Genomic DNA, 24,340 nt, shown 5'->3' with positions numbered 1-24,340 from the left:
TAAGTTTTAACGCCTCGCCTGTACTTGCATGTCAACTATCACACAGGAACTCCGGCCCGGAAGTTCAGTTTGTCTAGTGTGTGCTGCTGTCAATTATGTAATCCAAAATTAAAGTATACCTGGGCTGCAATTCTCATTTGGGTCGTGGATGAGTACTAAATGAGTAGTTTTGACTGTCTGCATTTAAAATGCTGTTCTGCTGTATCGCACAATTACACGAAAGCCAATGGTTGGATCCAATCAGCAGCTCTGATCCAGATGATTACAGTATATCTTTTCTATATTACCTCAACAATTTTGACCAGTTCACCTGAGAAACAGGCGTTTCTGTCTGGAATTCTAATTAGAAGAGAAGGTTACATCATTATGAGATGACTGCCTCCCTGGTACCATTTGCGAACTTTTGAACGTACCTAAAACACTCAGCTCAATGGATTGTGTGAGGTTGCCCGCGATGTTGGAGGCAACGCACACATACAGTCCACTATCTGAGACTCTGGTCTCCAAGATCTTCATAGAGCCAGAGGGAAGCTGAGTGTGCCTGGGAAGGAACACACACACACACAAGCACAAACGGACAGCAGTAAACTAAACTGTAAACTTTTATAATATGAGTGCAATAACTCCTGCAAAGCATGCAAATGAAAAATAAGCACACACTTGCTATTCTTTCCACACAATGACTTATTCACTCATTACTGTAAACAGATGCTCCAGTACACATTACTAATCCGCCATCAACCACAATTACAGCTTCTGTGGCAGGCGCACAGTAGGTACAACGGATCACAGAGAAGAGTATGATTACTCAGTAAAAACCACAAACTATACCCTAAGGTTATGAACAGTTGACAGACATAGAGCACAGCAAACAAGACAGAGGGGAGGTTCTCTTAGTGCCATAAAAATAATAATGTAACTCTCACTTACAATTATTGCAAAGCTAATAGGATTTTGCCGAATGTTTATTCATAATCTTGTATCCCATCAATATACAAGGAGTTGTGAGAATGTCAGGGGGAAAAAACAGCGGTGTGTGTTTCTGTATGTGAATTTTACCTGGGTGAAAAAGGGGAGATGAGCTGCCTCTCTTTGGCCCAACTGATGGTGGGGGGTGGGACACTGTGGACCTCACATGGCAAAATGGCATCCTCACCCTCAATCACCGACATCCTCATTGGGTCTGCTGAGACTCCGGCACCGCCAACATTAGACCTAGGACGGACTGAACATACGTAGGTGGGCAGACAAACACAGAAATAACGTTACAAGTTCTCTAGACAGACCTATTATATGTGACAATTTCAGATAAGGAAAAGTATAAAGACGTTGATAGAGTTAATGACAGAAAGAAAGAGACAGAGATTTAAATAAACACAGCTAAAAAGTGTGAAACCTATTAAAAAATTCTAGGTGTTCAATCAATGAGCAGTTTGTTGGTACACTGTGCCGTTGCTTCTCAAAATCTAGTTTCCCCAAAAATTATACTGCTTCTTACTTCTGGTCGTTCTTCTGCTATAAGCCTTTAATCCATGTACATTTGTTAGAGATGTCAAAAGACGGGTGAATGCTACAAAACTACAAAATCACGTCAGAAAAGCCAATTTCTATAAACATTTTTAGAACGGCTACCTTTGAAGGTGGAGTGAGAAGTTGGTCGTCATAATCAGGCTGGTCGGGATTATCAACCAGACCCAATTGTTGGTAAGAATAATCAGTAAACAGGCTACAGAAAATTAAATTTTGTCTTTGCTGCTAGCACATGGGCTGCCACAATTTTCTAGTGTGTGCTGAATACCAGCTGAGTTGGTTAAATTCAGAAAGCAGAGTGGAGGTTGGCACAAACTTTATGTGGCCATCTCTTTTTCTGAATGCACACTGCCTTCATTACTGCCACCACAGAGGCGATCAGAGAGGGTGAGCAGTGAACATGAGAAGTAGCGCCAGTAGAACTGTGAGGAAAGCGGAGCTCTGAGTTTGGCCTTAAGATTCCCTTTAAGAATCAATAACAGTCATTGAGGACACTGTATCTGCACATGGACATGGTAAACAACAATTAAGTGGAAACCATTAGGCTAAAATAGTGGAAATTAAATTCTGTTTTATCGTGTTGAGCATCTACCTTTGTGTTGTGAAGTCATTTGCTTGCAAAACCCAAAGGCAACATAGCTTGTGATGTAGTTTGCCAGCCAGTAGAGGCTCCTAGACGTTTTGGCAATGATGATTGTAATAAATCCATTCTGTCACTGCCTCAGAATGAATTTAGAAATAATTTGTTGACATTTACTTTTTGTGCACACTTTATCCAGCCTTTTCGCTGGTGATATGGCTTACCGTAGACAGTGAGCTGGACCTTCCTGGAGGCGTAGCCCGCAGCATTGGCGGCTGTGCAGATGAACTCTCCAGTCTCATTTCCAGAAGGGGAAGCAATGCGAAGGCTGCCGTCAGAATCCAGGGAGAGGCCAGGACCACCCAAGTACAGCACCTCCCCACCCTACAAAGCAAATCACAGCAGGGAAAGGGCAGGGGCCAGAATTTATGTCATTAACTTAGCTTGATTAACATTTGACATGGTGACCAAGAGAGAGTTAAGACCAGAAAGGATGTGTGGTTTGACCTGGTAAGTGTGCTTATATTTAAATTCTTCCCTGCAGTTAGAAAAAAGGCTGTGAATACAATGTAACTAGTCATACAATCAAATAAATCAAAAAATAAGGCAAATGTGATGTCAGTGCATCAGGAATGTGTCATATGTGGTCTGTTCTTTCGGATCTGACAGGACTAACTTGACTTGACTCGCTGGATGTTATAGAGAACAGCAAAGGAATCAGAGGGAATTTCATTTCAACAGCTGGTGCAGAACTTAGCAGGGTCCAGTTTCATATGTCCCCGTAGCGCTGTTCACTTTAACAGCAATGCTTTTACAACTCAGAGGAGCTAGTGTAAACGATGGAAAAGAGAGAGTGAAAGCCCACATACACACACTAGGGTTATAGTACACACTAACACACAAGTGTGCACGTGTAAACGCTAAGCACACTGAACAAGCCGACGGATGTAGGTAGAGCATGATTCATGGCGCAGCACATGAGGCGCACATGTGTGCCCTCACACAGACACACAGGTGTTTTCCTATCATGCACCATTGTCTTGCCAGAGCCAATCAATGGAGAAAGCATTGCACTAAAAATATATACCGACCCTTATTACTGACACAAAACAACACAAGGACCTGGTTCCCATGGAGCTAAGAAGCTGAGCTCATCACTCCTCGAAACTGCCCAACCACACTACATTAACACAAATACTGGACATTACCCATCCAAATGAGCTGCATAACAGCATTCAGTTACAAGTTAAGTGTAAAGAGGTTTATCTGTTTATGTGTGGGGGTTTGTGAGTCAGGACATCATAAAATGCCTCTTGGACCTGTGAAGCTGTCAGTTAAAAATTATAACTTTGGGATGGCATGACATTGCTTAATTAGGCGAAAGAGCTTTCCTAATACTGCATGTTGTGGAGTCTAATCTAGTGAGATTAGGCCAAAATGTGATGTAAATGAACAATCTTGGCTGGTCTACATTTGACCTGCATTTTTTTTCTTTATTCGCTCGCATCCTTGTTTGTGGTTTCTCTCTGTCCCCCTTTTGTTATTTCTCGGAGCAAAGAAGGAAATTGAATGTCTTTGAGGGCAGGAAACCAGTATTGGCCTTCTCACTGGCCTTTATACATAGAAAGATGATGCCAATACAGACCTTGGTCCAGGTGATGTCTGGGGTGGGTACGCCACTGGCACGGCAGGGCAGGGAGATGCGTGTTCCCTCTATCGTGCTGAATACTTGAGGGCCATGCTGAATGGTGGGAATCACTGAAAACACCAGAAAAAACAGGACACAGCTCATTATGTTTTTTGTGCATACACACAAGTAGATGCATTTTGTGTTCTGTATGTACTGTGCATTTGGTTGTCTCTGTATATAATGCAACTTTTTTGTTATGCGTCTCAGAAGCATGTGGAGAAAGCCTGAGTGAACACAGACTACAGGGTATGCATCTGCAGAATGTGCAGAAATGATCATCCCTTAGAGGCTTGGAGCATCTTCTTGGAAATGAAATTATGGAAATGATTTAACTAAACAAAATCACACAGAGTGTATATAATATGAGCCATTATTAATGGTGGTCTTCTATCTGCAGTCTTTTTAGGCTCTATGGAAAGTATTCCTCAAAGGTTATGGCAAACTGAACTATACACTGACTTACGTATTGTAAATGTCCAGTGTGCTGTGTAAGTACATCTGAAAAGGACTGACCTAATTTCAGGAACCGAAAGAGCCGTTTACGTACATGCTGCCGACGCTTCCAATTTTCGTTGGTAAATTCTGGCAACGACAGACTTTAGCTCAAATGGAGAACACATCATCCCCTCTCACTGTGCTCCAAACTCTATGCTGCTCCTGGTTTTACGACAACCTCTAAGAGACTCCTATTCAGAGCCTTCTACATTGTAAAAGAGACATTTAAGGAGGGCAGTGAGAAATGGAGGAGGTAACAGAATAAAAGAGAAAGAAAACCCAGGGGGGGGCATTTCATATCTCATAGAACATTTCCAATAGGCCTTTTTCACAGAGAGCCGTCAAAGTAGAAAAAAAATATAAAATGTATACTGTGAAAAAAATGTATGGCTTTTTAATTTGGGGTCCTCTGCTTCTATTTTTTGGTGCATTGATACCTTAAATAAATGATAAATGCATACATAATAAAATGGTTTATTAGCTTAGCTTATAAGCTCTGAAATACCAAACTGACACTAGCAGCTACAACCCATTTGCCCTATACAGTTTTCAAAAATCTGTATCACATCACTCCAGCTTGAGGTATTATATGTGTTGTTATGCTTGTGCTGGAAGGACATGCACAATATGGCTCAAACAGTTTAGGAGGCACCTTTAAGACTAGGCAACTGTGTATTTCCACATTTTTGTGCATATGCTTGCTTGTGTGTAGTTGGATATATATGTCTCTGTGCATGCTACCATAAACGTTGACAGTGGTGGTATGGTTGGTGGCCCCAGCAACGTTCTCTGCCAAGCAGGTGTAGTCACCAGCATTGTCCAACTGGACTCTCTCAATATGCAGACTGCCGTCCCTCCTCACTGTCACATACTGGTCTGATGTTACCTGACAAATTGTAGGTTCAAACGGTTTGCGTTAAAACATGGTTGTTTTACTCAGAAGATGCAACTTAAGGGCATGCAAGACATCTGCAAACTGTGAATGTCCCCTGTGTGTCCTCACCAGGCCGTAGTTGTGTAGCCACTGCCTCTCAGGCAGTGGATTACCAGCCAGCAGGACACAGGGCAGAGTCATCTGCTGGTCCTCAATCACACTGAGCACAGCTGGACTCATTGCAATGACAGGCAAGACTGCAGATACCATGAAAACAATTATAGAGAGCTTATGTCAGAGAATCAAGGAAGCTGAGAGCATGACAGCAAAATGTTCAAGAAAATGATTAAGTAGATTCATATTAGCAGGGGGCTGTAGAAATCCTCTGAAGCCATTTGGTATAGGTGAGATCTGCCATATGTGGGTAGCAGCCTCTTCTGTGCGTAGAGACCGAAAACATACACATAAACAGGTCAAGTACTTTGTGTCTCTTAAAGCACACATGCAAAAGAACCCTACCATTTAATGGAACCCAGTTCATCCTTTAAATAAAAAATCCCATGTCCCTGTCAGTCATGAAATACAGAAAATATGACAAATGTTTGAAATTTGGTGTGTGAATTGAATAGACAAAAAGGTGTGGTTGTATTTATTATCCTAAATACTTTAAGATAAAAATAATAGCCGTATGTCCAAACGTCTTTTCCACTGGCAAAATTCAAAGGGAGCACATGTCCAAATGTTAGTGTGTGTCCTGTATGATGAATAGGGAACGCCTGGTTGCTATAAACACAATAGGAATACGGCACATACAGTAGACAGCTTCCACAGCTGCTAAAAGCATCAATTCACCCCTTTCTTCCCTCACATATGCATACTTGTACACAGCACATACATAAACACACACACTTAATGACGTGATATCACTTTTTTGCACATGGTTTAGCTTTGTTTACAGGGACAAAGGTGAAGTCATCTGCGTGGGCGTCGACAGACAACAGGGTGACGGCAAGGGGAATTTGATGACCGTCCTGACAGGCCTAAGAACATAAGCTCACAAACGCACAATCACATCAAAAAAAAAAATGCCACTGATCCACCAACTTCACTGCTCTCTCCTTCCATTATTGTCCAGAAGAAACTACTGTACATGTCCTTCTGCATTGGGTGTGTTTGGGCCCTCTGAGACAACACTGTCAGCAGGGAAATGGGGCAGTGGGGCACTAATATATGTCATCTGGGTGGGTCTGTGCGTTCTAACCTTTGCCCCACATATAAGTGCTCAGTGTGTTTCCACCGTAGAGAAACAGTGAAACAGACACAGTGGTTAACAAGGCACGTGTTCAAACACACCCACCGAAAATGTGCTAACGAAATCACACTCACATGTAAAGAAGTGAGACAGAAACACACACACATATGCACAAAGACATACGGACAGATATAAGTACTCATACTGTAGGTACTGTCTGTTGTTTTAGAAAAAATACTGGACATGGAAAGGGAACATGATCTTTGATAATGATTAGACATACTCAGAAAAAGAGGAAAAAGAGCATTTCATGCGAGACAGGGCAATCCCAGCAGTGTTTCAGTTCAGCTACACTTCAGTACTCCTTCTCTGAATTTACAGTATGCAAAGCGTTATCCTTTTCCCCTTGATGATTATAAAGTTAATGAATCAGTCAATCATAATTCATTAAGAGCAAAGATGTAAATACAACCAGAAACAAGACTAGGTCAAAAACTAGTATATGGTCAGACCGCCCTTTATCTGTTTGCTTCTCTTCTACTCTCTGTGCTCATAAACAGTATTTTAATACAGCAAAATTCCCAATAAAGCTGTTCTCTTTTACATTTTTCTGTTTCTGTTGTCAGACAGACACACGGCCCACTAAGACTACACGTTAACCAGCAGTCACTTCAAAGCCATTTCCAAGCTGCTGCTCTGCACTGCTGAAATCCTGATTTTATAACCACGACATGGTCTGACAAAATCACCATACACATAAGTTAGACAACGGCTATGCTGGGATTTCGGATGTATTCACTTGTAAAATGATCTCTTAGAGACAAAGTTAGAAGCTCATTCACGTCTGTGTCAGCTGCCGTGCGGTTAATTGATTGAGACGCATACTGAGGTGTGCCTGCAGAGGGAAAGACCTCGCGCTCGTGGTGCAATACTGGCGACTTTCTTCGATGGAAAGTAGCTAAGGTTTGTCCAAAAAGTCGATAAATTTGTTGCTAGGTGCTTTTGTGGAAAAAAAAATCGGTAAATCTAGTGACAGAGGTTCTAAGTTGGCAACACTACCTTTAAACGTCCCCCACCCATCCAATGACGCAATAGAAAAATGCACCAATTCATTCTGAAAGAGCAGCGACCATTGGGAAAATTCCAACACTAGGTTGGCTTACCAGTGGTTTAACTTTTATCGCTCGCTCAGTCAGTCACGGACATTCGCATTTATAACGCTGGTCATCTCTGTTGTAGTTCAGCCAGAAATTCCAATGTCTGCTTTTTGTGCTACATAATCACACTGTGAATACTAGCTTTTATTTTAAGAGTAAGACACAACTTCCTGTTCTTGGGGAGACAGAAAAAAACAACATCGAATCAGAGACAAGACATTTCATATCAAATGGTGCTCTTACCAAGTCCAGTCACAGTGATGCTGGCCTGGGTCTGAAACCTGCCAAAGTGGTTTTGGGCCTCACAGATATACACCCCTTCATCCTCCACCCACAGGTCTGATAGTTAGAGGGACATTAAGGTTTAAACAAAGAGCATTTACTTGTTTAATGTAAATGCACATATCTAACTAATAAACTCACTTGCTATATGTAGACCTTCCCTGCTCTGGGTAATAGTGCCATGTGTGCGGGACTGGTTGAAAAGGGGTAGTCCATCCTCTCTTCGCCAGCTGACCTTAGGTTCGGGGTAGCCTTGGACATGGCACTGCAGGCTCACGTTGGAGCCAATGTCCGCCGCCACATCTGATGGCTCTCGGGTGAACTTGGGTGCGGCTAGAGCAGTCAAGGTTAAAGATGGCAAAGGTCAAAAAGTTTAGGGGGGACCCATCCATCTGCATTGAATTCTACTGACAATCGAGCTGGCCATCATGTACGCTTGGAGTTCACTGATTCTAGGACCAGATGTAAAGAACTATGTGTAGATTCATGTCTAAAATAGTGTATTTGCACAACAGCAGAAATATGCAAACACCGCATTTGCACCAGATTTATAGACTTCTGGTTATGCATTGTTCTGTGTTACACCTGTCAGTCATTTTTAAACTGTGTGCAATTTATGTGCAAAAGTCCAGCTTGCATTGCTAACCATACATGGATATTGACACAACCATGTGTAACCTTGTTTAGATATAAACCAAATACGATCTGTCCTTGGTCTGTCAAAGGCAACGTTCACTGACAGCACCAAAGCAGCATTTGTATCATTATACACAGCAATCACGAATTAGTCAGAGCCATAGCCAGTTCATTGATGGTTTAAAGTTTGAGGCTCTAAATAAAAGGGACTAACTCCTGATTCACTTTTTGCGTCTGTCCCTCTGTATCCTTCTGATGTAAAATATGTGTGACAGTACAAATATTCTAATGACACTTTTTTTAGTGGTCATGGACGTTATTGACCAGAACCGGGTTTCACAGCTATGCATGAATTCAGTCAGGGGACCCCAACCAGCTGCTTAAAAGCTACTGGAGAGAGCTGAAATCCACCTTAAGGCTTAGCTTTTGTCTGGGTTCTTTGTTGGGAACAGGTCTGGGTTCTTTGTGTCATTTAAACTGAAGTTTTACTGTCCAGAAAAGAAGCAAAGACCTATTTACAGCAGCTTGGTATATGGACAGAAAAAAACCCAGTTTTGGGACATCCCGGATATCATGAAATTATAATAACCGCCAGTTGCAACCCTGCAACTCAAGAAACAAGCAAAGACTCAGTCGTGCTTTTACAAGGCTAACTAATTTAGATGCAACTCTTACCTCCTACATCGAGAGAGATTTTTCCTGACGAGGTGCCAGCATCATTGACAGCCACACAGCTGTAATCTCCAGCATCGACTTTCTGAGTCTCCTTGATGGTCAGCGTCCCTCCCAGTGTGTCTACATCCAAGAGGGATGATGAATGCAGCTGGACATCACCTAGAAATTCAAACAAATACAACAGTGGATTGTGGTCAGGTTGGTTCTTAAAAAAATAGGTGTTACATTTGGGCCGTGCGAGCAAACATAGGGTAAAACAAAAAACTACTCAATCCTTCTGCAGGATAAATGTTTCTGTGATTTGAATGGGGTGTTATTTCAGCTCCACACTGAGTTTTGAATAATGTTTCATGGTTTTTGTTTGTTTATATGTATTTGTCTAAAATGAAATGTCTTAGATTGAATTCGACTTTGTCAGCTTTCCTTATCCTTCTAAGGTGTTACCTTTGTACCACCAGATCTCAGGCTGAGGGATTCCAGATGCTGAACAGGCCATCACTGTGGTTTCTCCGATGCCAATGAGAATCTCATTGGATTCCACCGTCACCTGAGGAGATTCTAGGGTGGGGAGAATTGTTGTAGAATAGACAGAACATCACAATAGAGACGGCAAATGAAAATGTAGTAATCACTAATCATTAATAATCATTTTATGGTGTGATTATGGGTTCATCACGCAGCTCCATTTACTAGATGCTTTTCCAGTGAGCCCAGTTTGTGACTAGTTTATTTTTGCATGGAATTCTTGAATAGTACAATTTGAAGAGGTTATGAAGACATGGGTGTCACACGTACAGTCCATGGTTCTAGTTTTGCCCATGTATTATTCTTTTCAAGCTGAATGTATGAACACTGTGCCACTCACCGATGTAAGTGAGGATGGCGGTCATTGCGTCTGTCCCAGCCTGGTTGCTGGCCAAACAGCCATACACCCCTCCATCCTTCTTCTCTATGTTTCTTATGACCAGTGTGCCATCAGGAGTCATCCTGTGTCTAAAGATGGAAAGATCCAAAATTCAGGGCATTTCAGCACATTGGAGATTAACAGGAGAGATGGGAGACAGAAGGAGTTAAAACAGTGATTCTAATTCATTAATGTAATATTATAAAACACAAACACTAGCACATTTACAGTCATTTTAAGCATTGTATGAAGTTTTAAGTACTACAAATCAAACGACAGCACTCATCCTGACCAAGAGACCATTGCTTTTCTTCAAGGTCTATATAAAAATTTTCAAAACTGTCAAATGCCAACATTGCAGAATTAAGATAAAGAATAGTCATCAAATGTGTTTATGTCAAAGGCGATGAATTTACCTGCTGGATGCCATGATGAACATGTCGTTGTGGGTCCAGACCAGACGGGGTGGAGGGTAACCGTTGGCTGAGCACCTGATCCTCACTTCATCTCCTGTCGTAAAGGTTTGATTCCGAGGCTCCACTAAAACCCTGGGCACCTCTAGAGGAAAAGAGGAGCGATAAAATACCAGTAAATCTGCTGATTATTCACCAGATAAATCAGTCTCCATCTAATTCAGTCACTCAGATCACTGAAGATACTGTAATGATCACATCAATCAGCCAATGATTCTTTGAAACAGTCAATATCACGTATGTTAAAGAAATGGAATCAAAGTTACGTGATAAAATTTGGTGCTGTGAATTTGCTTTGTACTTCTGGGCTTTGAAAAGAGATCCGGAAGAGCTCTTAAAACAAGTACATTACTACATGTTGATGTTGATGTTTTGGACCTCTACATGTACGCAACTCTGTAACCCTGAACGAATTCAAACTCTGCCACAAGGTGTAAAAGAGAATCATTTTTTATTGTTACTTTATCAGGAAGAGTGATGGCAGTTACTAAAGCTAATAATGTTTCACGGCATATCTTTCACCCTCATTTCCTCCTTATTGGTAAAACAGGGAGGAATATTGAATCCAGACTCTGTGAAGCTGTGGAATTTTCCAATTGATTCATGATGTGTAACTCATCCCTTCAAATTATGTTTTCTCTTTGCTATTCCCACAGCTGAAATCATCTCCAGATTCCCTGGCCTTTCCAACTTGTAGAAGAATCAATGTGAGAATTAGTCATCTCAGTGGAGACACAGACACTTCCAAAACAACAAAATTCCAATTTATGTCCATCTAAGATGCCAGAGAGGGATTTTTTTTTTTTTTTTACCATAATAAGAAGGAAGGCAGTAAAGGCATCAATAAACTACTGCATGAAAGCGTCTCTGGGTTAGCTGAGGGGAAAGCGCTGGGGTGATCGTAGGCCAGCAGTCACAATTTAAAAAGGTTGAATAGACACACACAAGTACAGTAGTTGTGAAGGAATGTATGGTTTTGTACTGACGTTTCCACTTCAATCATCAGCGGTGCCACGTTTTGAAAGATATACAGCACATTTACCAGATGCTGCCAATAAATTTACAAGAAATACTTTTGATCTGATCTTGAAATACCTCGACTTGCCACTGTATCGATCTTAATCTTAGTGGTGCTCAAGGCTCGACAGTGTTGATCATGTAACACAGGCAAGGTCAAAAGTAAGGGCGTCAGAAGGACTGCAGGGCCCCCTTCTTTCTATTACAGCTGAGCCAAGCTCTCTCCTCTTTTTTCTTCCCCCTCTCGCGAGGTCACTGTGCCCTGAGGGGGGCAAGGACACCTCAGAGTTCAGGAAAAAGGAGGTTCCTGAGAGGGAAGACGCATTCTTGTACCCTGACAAAGCAGAAGCCTTAATATGCCAGGGAAAAGCCTGTCTTTAGCCCTCCATTCATCACCTGCTCCATTTTTCCTTTTTTCCTCCTTCACTCATCTGCCTTCACTTCCTTTGACAATGCATCCTCCTCCTATCTCAATTTTCAACCTCTTTTGAAAAACTGTTTTGGGTAATGCCTTTCTCAGACTACATTCACATCAAGCTGGCTGATTTTTAAAATGCTGTCTACATGTGACAACAATGTGCATCCACAATAGCGTTTCCAGGTTGTTTTCATCAAGAAAACAACACCGACAGCAGGGAAAAAAGCTAAAAATGTCTACTTCTTCATCCCATTTCTTTTCGCAAACAACAAAACAGTGCATCCAAAATTTGGCAGGGAACGCTAAGACACAGCTGGTAAAACCTCCTCTCTGCCTCCCCGCTCTCTCACAAACACACAATTTAGTTGTTCTCATTTACATATTTCTCTATTTCTGTTCTCCAACAACTGAACAAGCAGAAAATAGTGATTTCATTGTGGTTATGATTGCTCAACCATGCTCTCCTGTGCTGCTGTGGTGTTGTCAGACAAAGTCCACATAAATACAACTTAATGACAACGCCTGTATTTAAAATGAGTAATTAGCGTGGACAGAAGGCCAAAATGAAAAGAAAAAGGATGGGTTTTTAAATTTAGTCGGCCTAGTGTGGCCATGCACTGGGTTCCACTGTGTTCTGTCCAAGTGTTGTAAGATGTCAGCAGACTTGACTCACTTCAAAGTGAAACTAATGACTAGGATGGGGATGACCAGGGGGTAATTAAGAAACCCCCAGGGCTTTGCTAACAGCTGTTTCAGAGAAAAAAAAGAGATAAGGCAGAAAAGAACCGAAAAAGCAGCAAGATATTGGTTAGAAAAACGAATAACAAAGTATTGTAAACTGTGGCAGGATGATATGGGGGGAAAAAAGGCATACATGTGAGGAGATAGAAAAGAGAAAATCATCCATTTAAAATAGGGAAAATGTTTTAAGGTCAACTGTGCGACTTATCATTCAGTGAGATGAGCCAAATGACAGAGCTCCACTCCAAACCTGTCTTCAGCACTGAAGACAGGTTTGAAGACTGAAAAGTTGCAGGTCTTAAACCTGCAACTTTTTAAATCCGTGTCAGTGAGGTTTGCCTCGCAGAGACAGCAGTTCGCTCCAAGTTAAAATCACAGTGACCTATTCACAAATTTAGGTCCAGAAAAAAAGAAACAGCTTAAGGAGAGGTGGAGATATTTCTTTTTTATTTTAAAAGAGTAAGAATAGCTTTTTTTTTTTCTGTTTTTACTTTTTTTTTTTGGTTTTAAAGTTTTAAGACTTGGCAAGACACGCAGGGAGGCATTTAGGCTACAGTAAGCAGCATATGGACTCTGAATTAACTTCTTCTGGGACTGATGGTTGTATAACAAAGTAAATACGGGATGTTCATTTCGACAGATTGGATACATAAAACAACGTTGTTTGCCTCTCTCGCTAGCTGTCTCTCAACTCTCTATACCTCAGCAGGTTCTGGCGGAGATCATCTGCTAATGGTAGATTTTAGTGGCTGTAATACATCGGCTTTTTCTGGCCATGCGTGGGCCCATACTGTGTGGTGCTTGCCAGTTAGCGATACTCTTTTCCATCTGTACAACAAAGTGTTCCTGATTCAGTGTCAGTGAAGTGTTAGGAACAAGACTATAAGAGCTGTCCGGAGATGGAAAACTCTAGCGCAAACTGAGATGTCAGGCATAAATAATTTTCACACGTCCCATAAAGCATTAGGGGGAATTATAGGGAGCAGGGGAGGGTGGCAGCACTTGGGAGACAATCTTTTGGGAAGGAGGTTGTGTTTGCCAAGAGTCCTGTTTCCCCACAGTGTAAATTACACAAAATAAACAGGCGCACATACCAAAGGCAAAGTCTTACACACATTTGGAAGCACACATACATACATCATCACAAAATTAAACACTCACTCAAAATAAATTCAACTGTAGCCTAGTAGCCCCTGCTTATGGAAGCTCAACAACTTCTAGTGTCCAACGTTTACGTCTCACATGCCTCAGATTTTACACCACAGGGCCATATTCAACAAATGCAGATATAAACACACACTCCTCACCTTGCACGGTAAGGTAGATTCGTTCTGCAGTCACCCCTCCTTCGTTTACGGCGATGCACTCGTACCAGCCCGAATGATCTGGAGCCACAGTGGACACCTGTAGCGAGAGGTTGGTCAGGACATGCACCCGTGGGTCCAGACGGGCATCATGACCTCCTCTCAGCCAGGTGAGGTTGAAGTTGACGGTGCTAACAACGTGGCAGGTGAGGACAGCACGGGAGCCAGGGGCGACGGTTATGTTACCCTCAATGGTGACAGCTGGAGGCGGCTCTGTAGGATGAGGGCATAATGTTGTTGGCGGCTGCCAGAAACTTTACATCATAAAGAAAGCTAAACAGGAATTCAGAGCAAGTGGTAACGTTCTTGCTGACGCTTATTTAAGCAGAGGCATACAGTATTTAGTACTCATGAGGGACAATGTTTCACACCCTGCTGGTTTTTAGAGTGAAGTCTGTAATAATTTTTCTAACCTACATTTGTCTGATTTTATCCCAAAAACCATTTTTTCGGTTGCCAAGGTAGAGAAGCCCTGAAACAGCATTTAGACCAATGGTTTCCAACTTGGGGGCTGTGACCCTCCAAGTGGCTCCAAGGTAAATCTGAGGAGATTTGAAATGAGAGAAAAAAAACATATTTTTGCTAAACAATATATGAATTTATTTAGTACTTTATTGTGCACTCATGGATAGTTTTAGCTCTTCATGCCTCTGGCAGCTATTCAAATTCGACTAAGGGGAACCTTAATTTTCCGTTGAAGTGTTTGCAACTTAAAGACATAGGAAAGTTGTGACACTCGGTTGCATGTAGAGTCACAGCCTAAAAGTCTGGGTGTCAGCTATCTGTAACCACGTAGATGGTCTAAATAGGTCTCCCTTGGGTCTCCCTTGACACTTAGAATGATGAAATTCTCAAGGTAGGAAAAAAAATCGAAGTTAAGAAATTGAAAGACTTATTCACAAATTTCATTGCACAGTACACACAATTTGTGTGCTATGGTCAGGTAGGAACCTCCATCAACAGCATCTGTGGTAGAAATCACCAATATCTCATCACCAAATTAATCAACCGATAGCTATCCAGCCCTCATATAATGCACTGCTATCACCTACAGTGTGTGTTTGTATGTGTATGTGTTTCTTAGCTTTTTATAAAGGTATTCCATATAGCTTGGCTTAGCTGTATGCAAGAGAAATGTAAATGTGAAACACCCCTTGTTAGAATAATCATCATTTGTCAGAGCGGCAGAGATCTCATTTTCCTATTTTATTTCTCTCTCTCCTCCTCCGATCCGTCTTTTCTCTCGTTACCATGTCGAAAGCACTAATCCCTTGAGCCTCAGTGTGTCGTCAATCATTTTTTTCAGAGGTGAGCCAGAACTAAGCAGGGAAACTGGGAATGGAGGGAAAGGGGAAAGAAAGAGAGGATGAGGGAGTGGTAACAGAGGCTTTGGCTCTGATGGGGGAGGATACGGGGGATTTCAGCACAGCTCCTTGGGATTAGGATGACATAAATTTGGCACATGAATGGATTGTATGTGTATTTTTCTGTGTGTACAAGTGTACAATGCAGGGGCCTGTCATTCTGTTAAGAAAATAACTGGCTCACTAACAAGGGTTGGAGTTGTAGCCTTGGAGGATTAATTTCACCTAATTTTAGAGATGTTATTAGTTGCAACAGTTGGACAAATTAAGTCGCCTCTGCAACTTTGGACTATGAGTTACGGTTATGGGTTACGGTCATACAAATGTCTTTCAGCTACTTCTCACTCTATTTTTCTCCACCCTCCACCTTCCCCCCTTCTGCTTTCATTCATCATGTTGATGGAGCTCCAGTGAATTCCACGAAGCTGGACGTTTTTTGGAAGGAGAGGTTTGGAAAAGGAGACTTATACTGACTGTGATTGGACTCGTGGTGTCAGTTCTGGTATCTCATAATGGAAAGGGTTCGGATAGAAAAATAAATGCACAACAGAGGATTTTGGAAAAAGACTATTTAAATTTTTGTTTTGCCCAGTGGTGAGTCTATAGGTATAAATCATCATATAGTCCCTCATGCCTGTGCTCAAAGCTTTGACATCATGGATATCACAAAATCCTCAAATTTACTACCTAGATTATGAATTGCTCTTTAAGATCATAAATTGTTAGGCATATTTTATTGTGGTGACCAGTGAATATTTGTCTTTACGCTCTGCTGTTGTACTGAAACTGTGCACCCGAGTCACAGTATACCCACCTAAACTATCGCTATGCTGTTTTTTTCTTGGTGCACAGCCCGGGACCTATTTGCAGCGTTAAAAGTTTTCTCATCTTACACCATATCTACAGTCGATTGCGTTACAAATCAGGCACACAGACCATACCATAAACCCCATGACCTGATCGCTGTGAGGCATGGCTTTACAACGTTATGCTGTAACCTGTAACTCTGCCGTCACGCAGGCTCTCTGCATGGGATCCACAGCAAGAGACCTCGACCCAATAAAACCCACACTGACTGGTACTTGGACTCTAACCCTATGTCCATAAGTAGTGTGTACATGTGTGCTTGTGTGTGTTTGTGTGTATACGTAAATCTCTTGAGCATGACATAAACTTCATCTTGCAGCACCATTTCACTCAAGGTATTTTGTGTCTCTATATACATGTGTGTCCTTTGAGTGTTATTTTTCTAAACATGATACAGGACATTAAAGACAACGACACTTTCAATTACTTACTGCCCAGCAAGTACATCCATCACAAACCAATTATAGTTCCAGTATAATAACAGTCCTGGCCAATTGCATGTATTGATGGAGGGTAGCTCAGCACAGACTCTTAATTTAACATAAACTGCAGTCTTACAGTCCACGGACAAGGTCTGCGCTGCTGTCTATGTACTGAGTCATTCGGATATGTTGTAATAGTGTCTTTATACATCATGTCTGTAAATTCCTTTTACTTGAGCTAATTATGATATGGTTACTAAATGTCTTTGTTGAATACAATAGTTATTTTTTGAGCAACTTTGTATCTTGTGTCTCTGCTTGTAATTTTGATTTTAATGGAATTAGTGCAGTACAAGTAATCAGATAAGTACTTAAAGTTGTTGGTAAAGCTACCTGTTATCCTACCTACTATGTCTAAGTCTTGGGACACATACATACCTGATACATCCAGGAAGGTGCGAGCTCTACCAGTCCCAGCGCTGCTGACAGCAATACACTCGTAATAGCCCTCGTCCTTCAGGGTAACCTGGGCTATTTCCCACGACGCACTGTCAGACTCACTAGAATCAAAAGAGTCACAGGGGATTTGGAGAGAGAAGAGTGTTCGATACTTTTTTCTTCACTGTTTTTGAGAACACGGTTAAATCCATTCAATCTGCTACTAAGTCACCCCTTGATCTGGTGAAAATCCAATCAGATTTGGAGTGTTGAAATGGAGACACCTAATGTTAGTTTAACCTCATCCAATAGAGTTGGAAGGAGGTCATGGTTTTGATCCATTACGTTTGTCTTTCTGCCTGCTGGAGAGATATAGTATCTCTCAAAATTAATAAATATATTTGCAACTTTGCGTGTCTAATATGTGTCTTGGCTGAGAGAGGAGTGGGCCAACACATAATCATCATCGGCCCAGTCCAACAACATAATGCATCTGTGGAGTTCATTTCCAGTTTGAACACGACTGTGTTGCTGATTTTTTTTTTTTTTCCAAAACCTGGTAAGGCAGTAGACTGGCAACCCAAAAAGTTGCTGAATACTTGACTCTGACTGGCCACATGTTGCTAAAATAATCTTCTGAAATGCTTGAAATGTGGCTGGGACTTTAACAGACGTATCGCATGTAACAGTTCAGGTACCGTCATAAAAATGTGGTGCTCTCCCGACTATAAACAGGTAGAAAATACATAATGCATAAATGATGTTTTGATGAAAATACATCATAGAGACTTGGCATACACTGACAATTGCTAAGTGCTGAAGGGCTATGCACCATGTCTTTTAGCCATGATATATGACTTTTGGGACTAGACAATTCAGCTCCTCCACAGCCCTGCTCACCTGAAGAGTTGGTCCACCCCAAGTCGTCTTCCATCACTGCTGAAGCGCAGAGTGAAGGGGATCAGGCTCTCTACCTGGCAGTTAACAGCCCCTCTCTGGAGGTAGTAACCATGAGTCGTGGCTGGCATCAGCACCTTAGGGGCAACTAAAAGAGAGATAAAGGTAAAAAAAAAAAAAAAAAAGGGAATCACTCACCTAATCAAATTAAGCAATCCCTTACATCTTCATCTAAATATGGGTAAAAACTTGCATCACTGACCAGGTACAATACTGGAGAAAGAAACACTGGAGACTCTTTGGAACAGGAAACCATCCCGGTCGTATCCCGTCACCCGCAGGAAGAAGGCCTCATCGGGTGGAATGAAGTCTGTGATGTTCCAGAGGCCATATGGCTGGCGATCAGGGTAGTAACGAATTGGCAGAGTTTTGATCACTTCGCCCTTGATTGACAGGAGCTCTAGCCTGTCAGCCCGAGCAGGGGGGGAAAGTCCAGTGGTGTTAAGAAGGATGTGGGTGGGAATACCTGGAAATTTGATATGAAATTAATATAGACAGTACTATATTCTCTGCTGCTCCAAAGCTACAAGATATGAGTGAAGACAACAGGTGAAAGGGAAAACATACAACAGCCGTGGCGTCCTTTTCTTTTACAGTTTGGAAAAGGTTGACCTCACTGACCTTGAACTGGCCTACTAGAGGTCTTTTTGAAGTCCAGGGTGGGCTTTCTGGAAAACCCGGCTCGGAAGTCAATGGTGCTGAGACCTGAGATACGGACAGAGTGTCTTCCTTCGCTAGAGGTCTGCATCAAAAAAGGGGAAATTTATATTAATATTTATGTCCAAGACTTAGACTGTATGTCTGTGTGACTCAAAACTAGCGGTTAGTACATCCATTCTTCCAGTTTTACCTTCTTTATCAGGTTTTGTCTTAATATGCTGTTAGTAAATTGAGATAAATCACTTTTATGATCAAATCTTTATTATTTAATGTTGTTGAATAAAAAGGATTCAATTTTTGATCCAAGTGGATTTTGTCCAAAACCCTGGCTTGATACTTGGTGCCAAGTTTTATAGTATTCAGAACAAAGCTCGAACAAAAGATATAAGAGTCGTTGCATCTGAGGCAGCACTGAATGCTGTAACTGACACAGCACTGAGATGGTCGTGTTACAGACTTTTGTGTGCCAACCATCCCCACATGTATAGACAAGCCGCCTTGTGTAAGACTGACTGTCAAGTGTCTTACACTTGAGCTTATAAAACGTCCACAATTCAGAAATGACCCATTCAGACTGACATTCATACTTTAATTAAACAAACAGAGTTAATCAAAGGGCAGCTAATTGCTCGTGAGGTTTTCATAATTCAGAGTTCTTTTGAAGCTTTGCAGAAAATACAGACAGAATAATTACAGTGAAGTATAGGTTGGTGAGAGGTGGAAACTCCTCACCTCAGGTTAAACACTTTAGGGGTGTCACACACACATGACACATGCACAGCGAGGCATGCAAACCTAAACTGTCATTTGCAGTTGCAGAAATGAAAGAGAATGTGTGGATTTACTGTATTTTAAGATGACTAAGTTCAACCTGACATAAACTTAAATTCCATGTAAAGAGAAAAAGACCAACCGGGACAGTGAAGCGCATACGGATAACAATCGCTAGGCTAGACGTTAAATTGTGCAAACGATGATCGATGAACACCAGGACAAAGGGGATCCAGCACAACCTTAAATGCTAATGCCTGCCATCGTGAAAGAAAATACACGCTGCGCCATCAAATCTGCCCTAATGGCTGCCATAGAATTATCCCGGGTCTTTAGTTAGTTGTAAATGAGGCCATAATTAGGGGAGAGGCCCTCTAGAGGTCACGCTATCACCAAAAAACAGAAGAGTCCCTGTCATTAAAGCCATTCATTTCCCAGTTTCACGCTCACCTGGACAGAGTGACCTGCCCAGGTCTTGGGTACACCCCCTACTCAACTGAATCAGATCTGCTGGGTGGCTGTGGTGAGATTCTTACTCATACAGAAATTTATGAAATTGCTTAAGCAAAGGAGGATTCAGTCTCCTAGTGTGGTAGAAGAAAGCTCCTTAAAATCCCCGTTGCTGTGAGTCCTTTAAAATTACTGTCCTGCTTCTCCCCATCATTTAAATGATTTGATTGATTGATTTGATTGCATTCTGTGCTCGTCAAGACAGTTGGTTGCTGTATAGGCATTGATGAAATCAGTTGATGATGGTAGAATGCATATAATATCCGGTATATAGAGAGAGCAAGACGTATGTTTGTGTGTGTTTGTCTGAGAGAGAGAGACAGACAGACAGTGAGACAGCAAACACTGAAACAGAGAGGCAGACGGAAAGAATAGGAACCGGGCACCCCCGCTGGTCTTCCTTTGGGCTGTTTGCATGCTTTTCAAAATGACAAGCTTCCTAAACTGTTATCATGGGCTACAAAGTTCAGTGTGAAGCTTAAAGCTGAGGTCACGGCAGCACAAACGAATCTCACCTGGATGACTCTCAGCAGAGCACATATTTAAAAATGTACACACACACACACACACATGCGCGCGCGAATTACATGGATTCAGATATTCTAACTGTGTTTTGAGATTGTACTGTAACATTCTCAAAACACAGAATCTACTGTCTAACAATGCCACAATGCAAAATATGAACACAAGATAGTTGAGCGCACTATCGACAGACACTTCTGTCCATTCAAACACACTTTATATTAGTAGAATATAGTATAAAATTAGCAGAACTCTGGGCAAATCTGAAGAAGCAGGGAGTGATAGTGGGGTGAACCCACCTTCTACACCACCACAATATCCAATTAAAGGCAGATTAAAGAGGATTAAATTCCTTTTCACACACAATCTATGGCTTGGGTCTTACACAAGAGTGTCATGGGCCATTAGTGTTACTGAAACCCAGCATGCAGAACAGCAAACTCCCCCTGAAGTATTTATCCACATTTCTTTGGATGTCCTGGGAAACACAGCTACAAATGAGGAGGGGACATTTCTAGTCTGAAAGCCAGATAGAGTGTTGTGTGTGTGTGTGTGGGGGGGGGGGCTGAAAAGGCAGTGTCCAAGAGGAAAAACAGGAAAAGCAAGATGTATTTGGACCAGGGAAAGGGAACAGCAAATTCCACTGTTCTTCTCTGAGGAAGAGAAGAGGAGTCAAAGTGATGGGAGGAAGATACATGAGGAAAGAAGATACAGTAAGAGACAGAAAGAGATTAAAGAAGACGGACTGGGAGCACAGAAAGATGAAAACAAAAGACAGGAATAAGACAGGAGGACGCAATGTCTCTTTTTTTATGTCTGTTTAATATCCCTCATCACTTCTGTGAGCACTCGTCACAGAACAGGTCACCATATTGGCTGAAGTCTGAAAGCACAGACCTCAGTCAAAGTTTGCTGATATGGTGTTAAAGATGATATTAAACAGAAGACTCAGTAATGCACAACTATTCACCTTAGAGCATCTTTTTATCCTAAAGTTTCATTTAAAAAGTACCTCCAATGAAGAAAACAGAGTGTTATGGACCCAAAACAAACCACTGTATACAATCAACCAAACACTGAAAAAAAAGGTCTTCCAGTGGTAATGCAGCATATTGAGGGGAGTGTTTTGCAGTTTCTATCACACAGGAGGATAAAGATGGCTGGTGCCTCTACTGTTTTTGCCAGTTTTTCTGTGTGAACACAGAAAAGGCCCCTTATATCGGTGTTAAATCACCAACATGAGATTAGATGAGATTAATTTGAGGATTAAGTGCAGACACACCTGAAAAGGCTGTGTTTCATTTCATACAGTAAATCAACCTCAGTCCAAAAACAAATCACATCCATGTTACAAGAATCAACAACTAATCTGGGCTTTTTTTTTTTTTTTTTTTTTGTCTCTACATCTACATGTAAATGCAGGCATGCATTGCAGCCTCTGAAGGGATAAAGTTACGAATACATTATGTTTCCCCAAAATGGTCCATAATTTCATTAGTGTCTACTGAAAGGGGATTAGAAAGGCATGAAAAGGCAGGATAAGAAGAAAAGAATGAGAGGCACAGCAACAAAGACTCACTAAAGTTGCATGCTGGGCAGTTGCATGGATTTGCAAGTGATGAAAACCAAATGTTATATGTAAAAGAGATTATGATATAAATTTAGAAGTGCCAGACCAAATAATGGGAAATCTACCATTAAATTTACAAATTTACCATTTGTTGCTTGTAACTGCAATTTCCTTTGAGAGGATAAGCGGAGATAACACAGTTTTTCATCCAATCTGCTCCCCATAAATCCGCTGGGCCCTGACACATAATGTAGCCATGCGGAGATGAGGGAAAGTGTCCCAGCAGGGGTCTACAGAGAATACAGGGGCCATCAAGGCCCCTTCAACAAATCACTCAGGTAAAAATGCTTTCCCAACATCTGGAATCGACAATGTCGGCACTACCTCGACAGCAGGGTGCCAACAGTTTAAACTCTGCAAGAGCAACACAACTGTAAAGGTGCCCCCCCAAAAAATGTAGCAGGTTGTGTTGACAGCAATGGCCTTGAACACGCTTACCAGTACTGTCTTAAACATCATCTCAGGCTCAAATGTGTCTTTCTGATCATGGTTTTGTTTGCCGGGAGATGCCTTCACCAGACATCATGTATGTTGAGTTGATTACATATCACTGTATCCGAACATGCTAATATATTGCTGCAGTAATTCAACTTAAGAACCTTCCTCAAGGGCGCAGCTTCCTCCTGGGGTGTGAGCTGTGACCTCATTCCAAGGTTACACTACTGAACTATTTGCAGTAAGTCTTTGTAAAAGACAGCTCAGCTCTGGAAATTGTTAGAAGAAGCCTTTAACTTAACACACATTTCCAGGTAAGGAATGGATTGTTTACCTTGATCGACCACATCCCAGGCTGTGGGTCCTTGATGTTGAAAACCTTGGCGGAGTTGGGAATGTGCAAGAGCTCGGTCAGGCTGTCACTCTTCCCCACAACCTTCCCTGGAGGCAAAACAAGAACACTGAGACAACTATTCACCTTTTCTGCAGCTTCGACTGATAGCATTAACCACGCATACTGTAAGTGAATGCAACAACATGAATGTGTGGACCCCAGATGATGCTGGAATCAATCCGGTCCTATGAAAAAAAGCCTCTACCTGCTCTGTGTAGTATAATGCAGCCTCCACAGTTAGCTTCATTTCCTAAACAGTTATTCTTAACAATTTCCTCCCCATCTTCAAAATCTTCCTGTATGATTGTCCATCTCAAACCCAGAACAGTCTAGAAAAGGCTTCGGCTTTTTTCCTTTATGGAGACTGACACCCAAACTTGAAGTTCACGCTTGGTGTTAAGTAAGTCACGAGCTTTCAATTTTAATGCTTTTAAAAAACACTGTAAGTGCACTGGAAGTATCTTGATGCTGAATTTTCATTGTTCGTATTGTTATCTATAAAAAAACGGAGTGTAATGATGAGTAAGCAAATTTTCAATGGTCTTTCCTTTCACATGTGAAAAAAAAACATAAAAATATGATGGACCCCTTGTGCCCTGCATGGAATCATCTGCATTTATTATGTTTTTCCACCCATTTATTCAAGTTTTGTCACTCATCTGTGTATATATGCTAATAAATACCTATATTAAAAAAATACATACATTTTTGGATACCTATTTACAATTCCGTTAATATATGGCAACACTTATCATACCCTCTGGGTTTTTTATCTCGATGTCAGGTGCTGGGCCGCTGAGGGCCACAGTGACTTCCTTGAGGCTGGGGTCAAAGGGCAACTGCCAAGTGTTGCTGACCCCACTGAAGTGATCAGTGGACAGCAGGTGGACCTTGGACGACTGCACGGCCTCCTCCACCCATTTAAGAACCTACAGCGATGGAGAGGAAATGCACAGAATGCAGGAATTACACATCGTTTATGATGTACATGTACACACACACACACACACACACACACACACACACACACACACACACACACACACACACACACACACACACACACACACACACACACAAATTTACCTCCTCAGCTGCATACAAGGTCTTCCCCTCAACATGTGCAAAGCTTTCATCAGGGAGTTTCTAACACCCCCCCTGTGTCCTGCCCCTCTATTTCCTCCACGTCCCTATGGACAATCCCACTGCTACTGTGTGAGACCCACATGCTGTTCTGCCCAGAATATGTGAAGGAGCAGTCGTTTGGGACGTGAGAGTAATA

The 24,340-nt window shown here is 41.7% G+C and overlaps 1 protein-coding gene across 1 annotated transcript in view; it reads right to left on the bottom strand.

Moving 5' to 3' along the window:
- hmcn1 (hemicentin 1) overlaps positions 1 to 24,340 on the bottom strand; it is an 85,956-nt gene that overhangs the window by 40,752 nt on the left and 20,864 nt on the right. The window contains exons 5-23 of the mRNA XM_040128896.1: positions 23,816 to 23,987; positions 22,999 to 23,105; positions 18,758 to 18,878; positions 18,339 to 18,602; positions 18,080 to 18,224; positions 17,180 to 17,301; positions 14,032 to 14,301; positions 10,492 to 10,633; positions 10,037 to 10,164; positions 9,616 to 9,729; positions 9,172 to 9,330; positions 8,002 to 8,193; positions 7,822 to 7,917; positions 5,299 to 5,426; positions 5,037 to 5,181; positions 3,756 to 3,868; positions 2,335 to 2,494; positions 1,060 to 1,225; positions 414 to 541 (exon numbers count right to left, since the gene is read on the bottom strand). Of these exons, the coding sequence (XP_039984830.1) occupies positions 414 to 541; positions 1,060 to 1,225; positions 2,335 to 2,494; positions 3,756 to 3,868; positions 5,037 to 5,181; positions 5,299 to 5,426; positions 7,822 to 7,917; positions 8,002 to 8,193; positions 9,172 to 9,330; positions 9,616 to 9,729; positions 10,037 to 10,164; positions 10,492 to 10,633; positions 14,032 to 14,301; positions 17,180 to 17,301; positions 18,080 to 18,224; positions 18,339 to 18,602; positions 18,758 to 18,878; positions 22,999 to 23,105; positions 23,816 to 23,987 (2,872 nt within the window). The remainder of the gene's footprint in view (positions 1 to 413; positions 542 to 1,059; positions 1,226 to 2,334; positions 2,495 to 3,755; positions 3,869 to 5,036; positions 5,182 to 5,298; positions 5,427 to 7,821; positions 7,918 to 8,001; positions 8,194 to 9,171; positions 9,331 to 9,615; positions 9,730 to 10,036; positions 10,165 to 10,491; positions 10,634 to 14,031; positions 14,302 to 17,179; positions 17,302 to 18,079; positions 18,225 to 18,338; positions 18,603 to 18,757; positions 18,879 to 22,998; positions 23,106 to 23,815; positions 23,988 to 24,340) is intronic.

This window comes from Xiphias gladius, chromosome 6 (assembly GCF_016859285.1).
Source record: "Xiphias gladius isolate SHS-SW01 ecotype Sanya breed wild chromosome 6, ASM1685928v1, whole genome shotgun sequence".
NCBI lineage: Eukaryota > Metazoa > Chordata > Actinopteri > Istiophoriformes > Xiphiidae > Xiphias > Xiphias gladius.
This window is presented reverse-complemented; position numbering and strand designations above follow the sequence as displayed.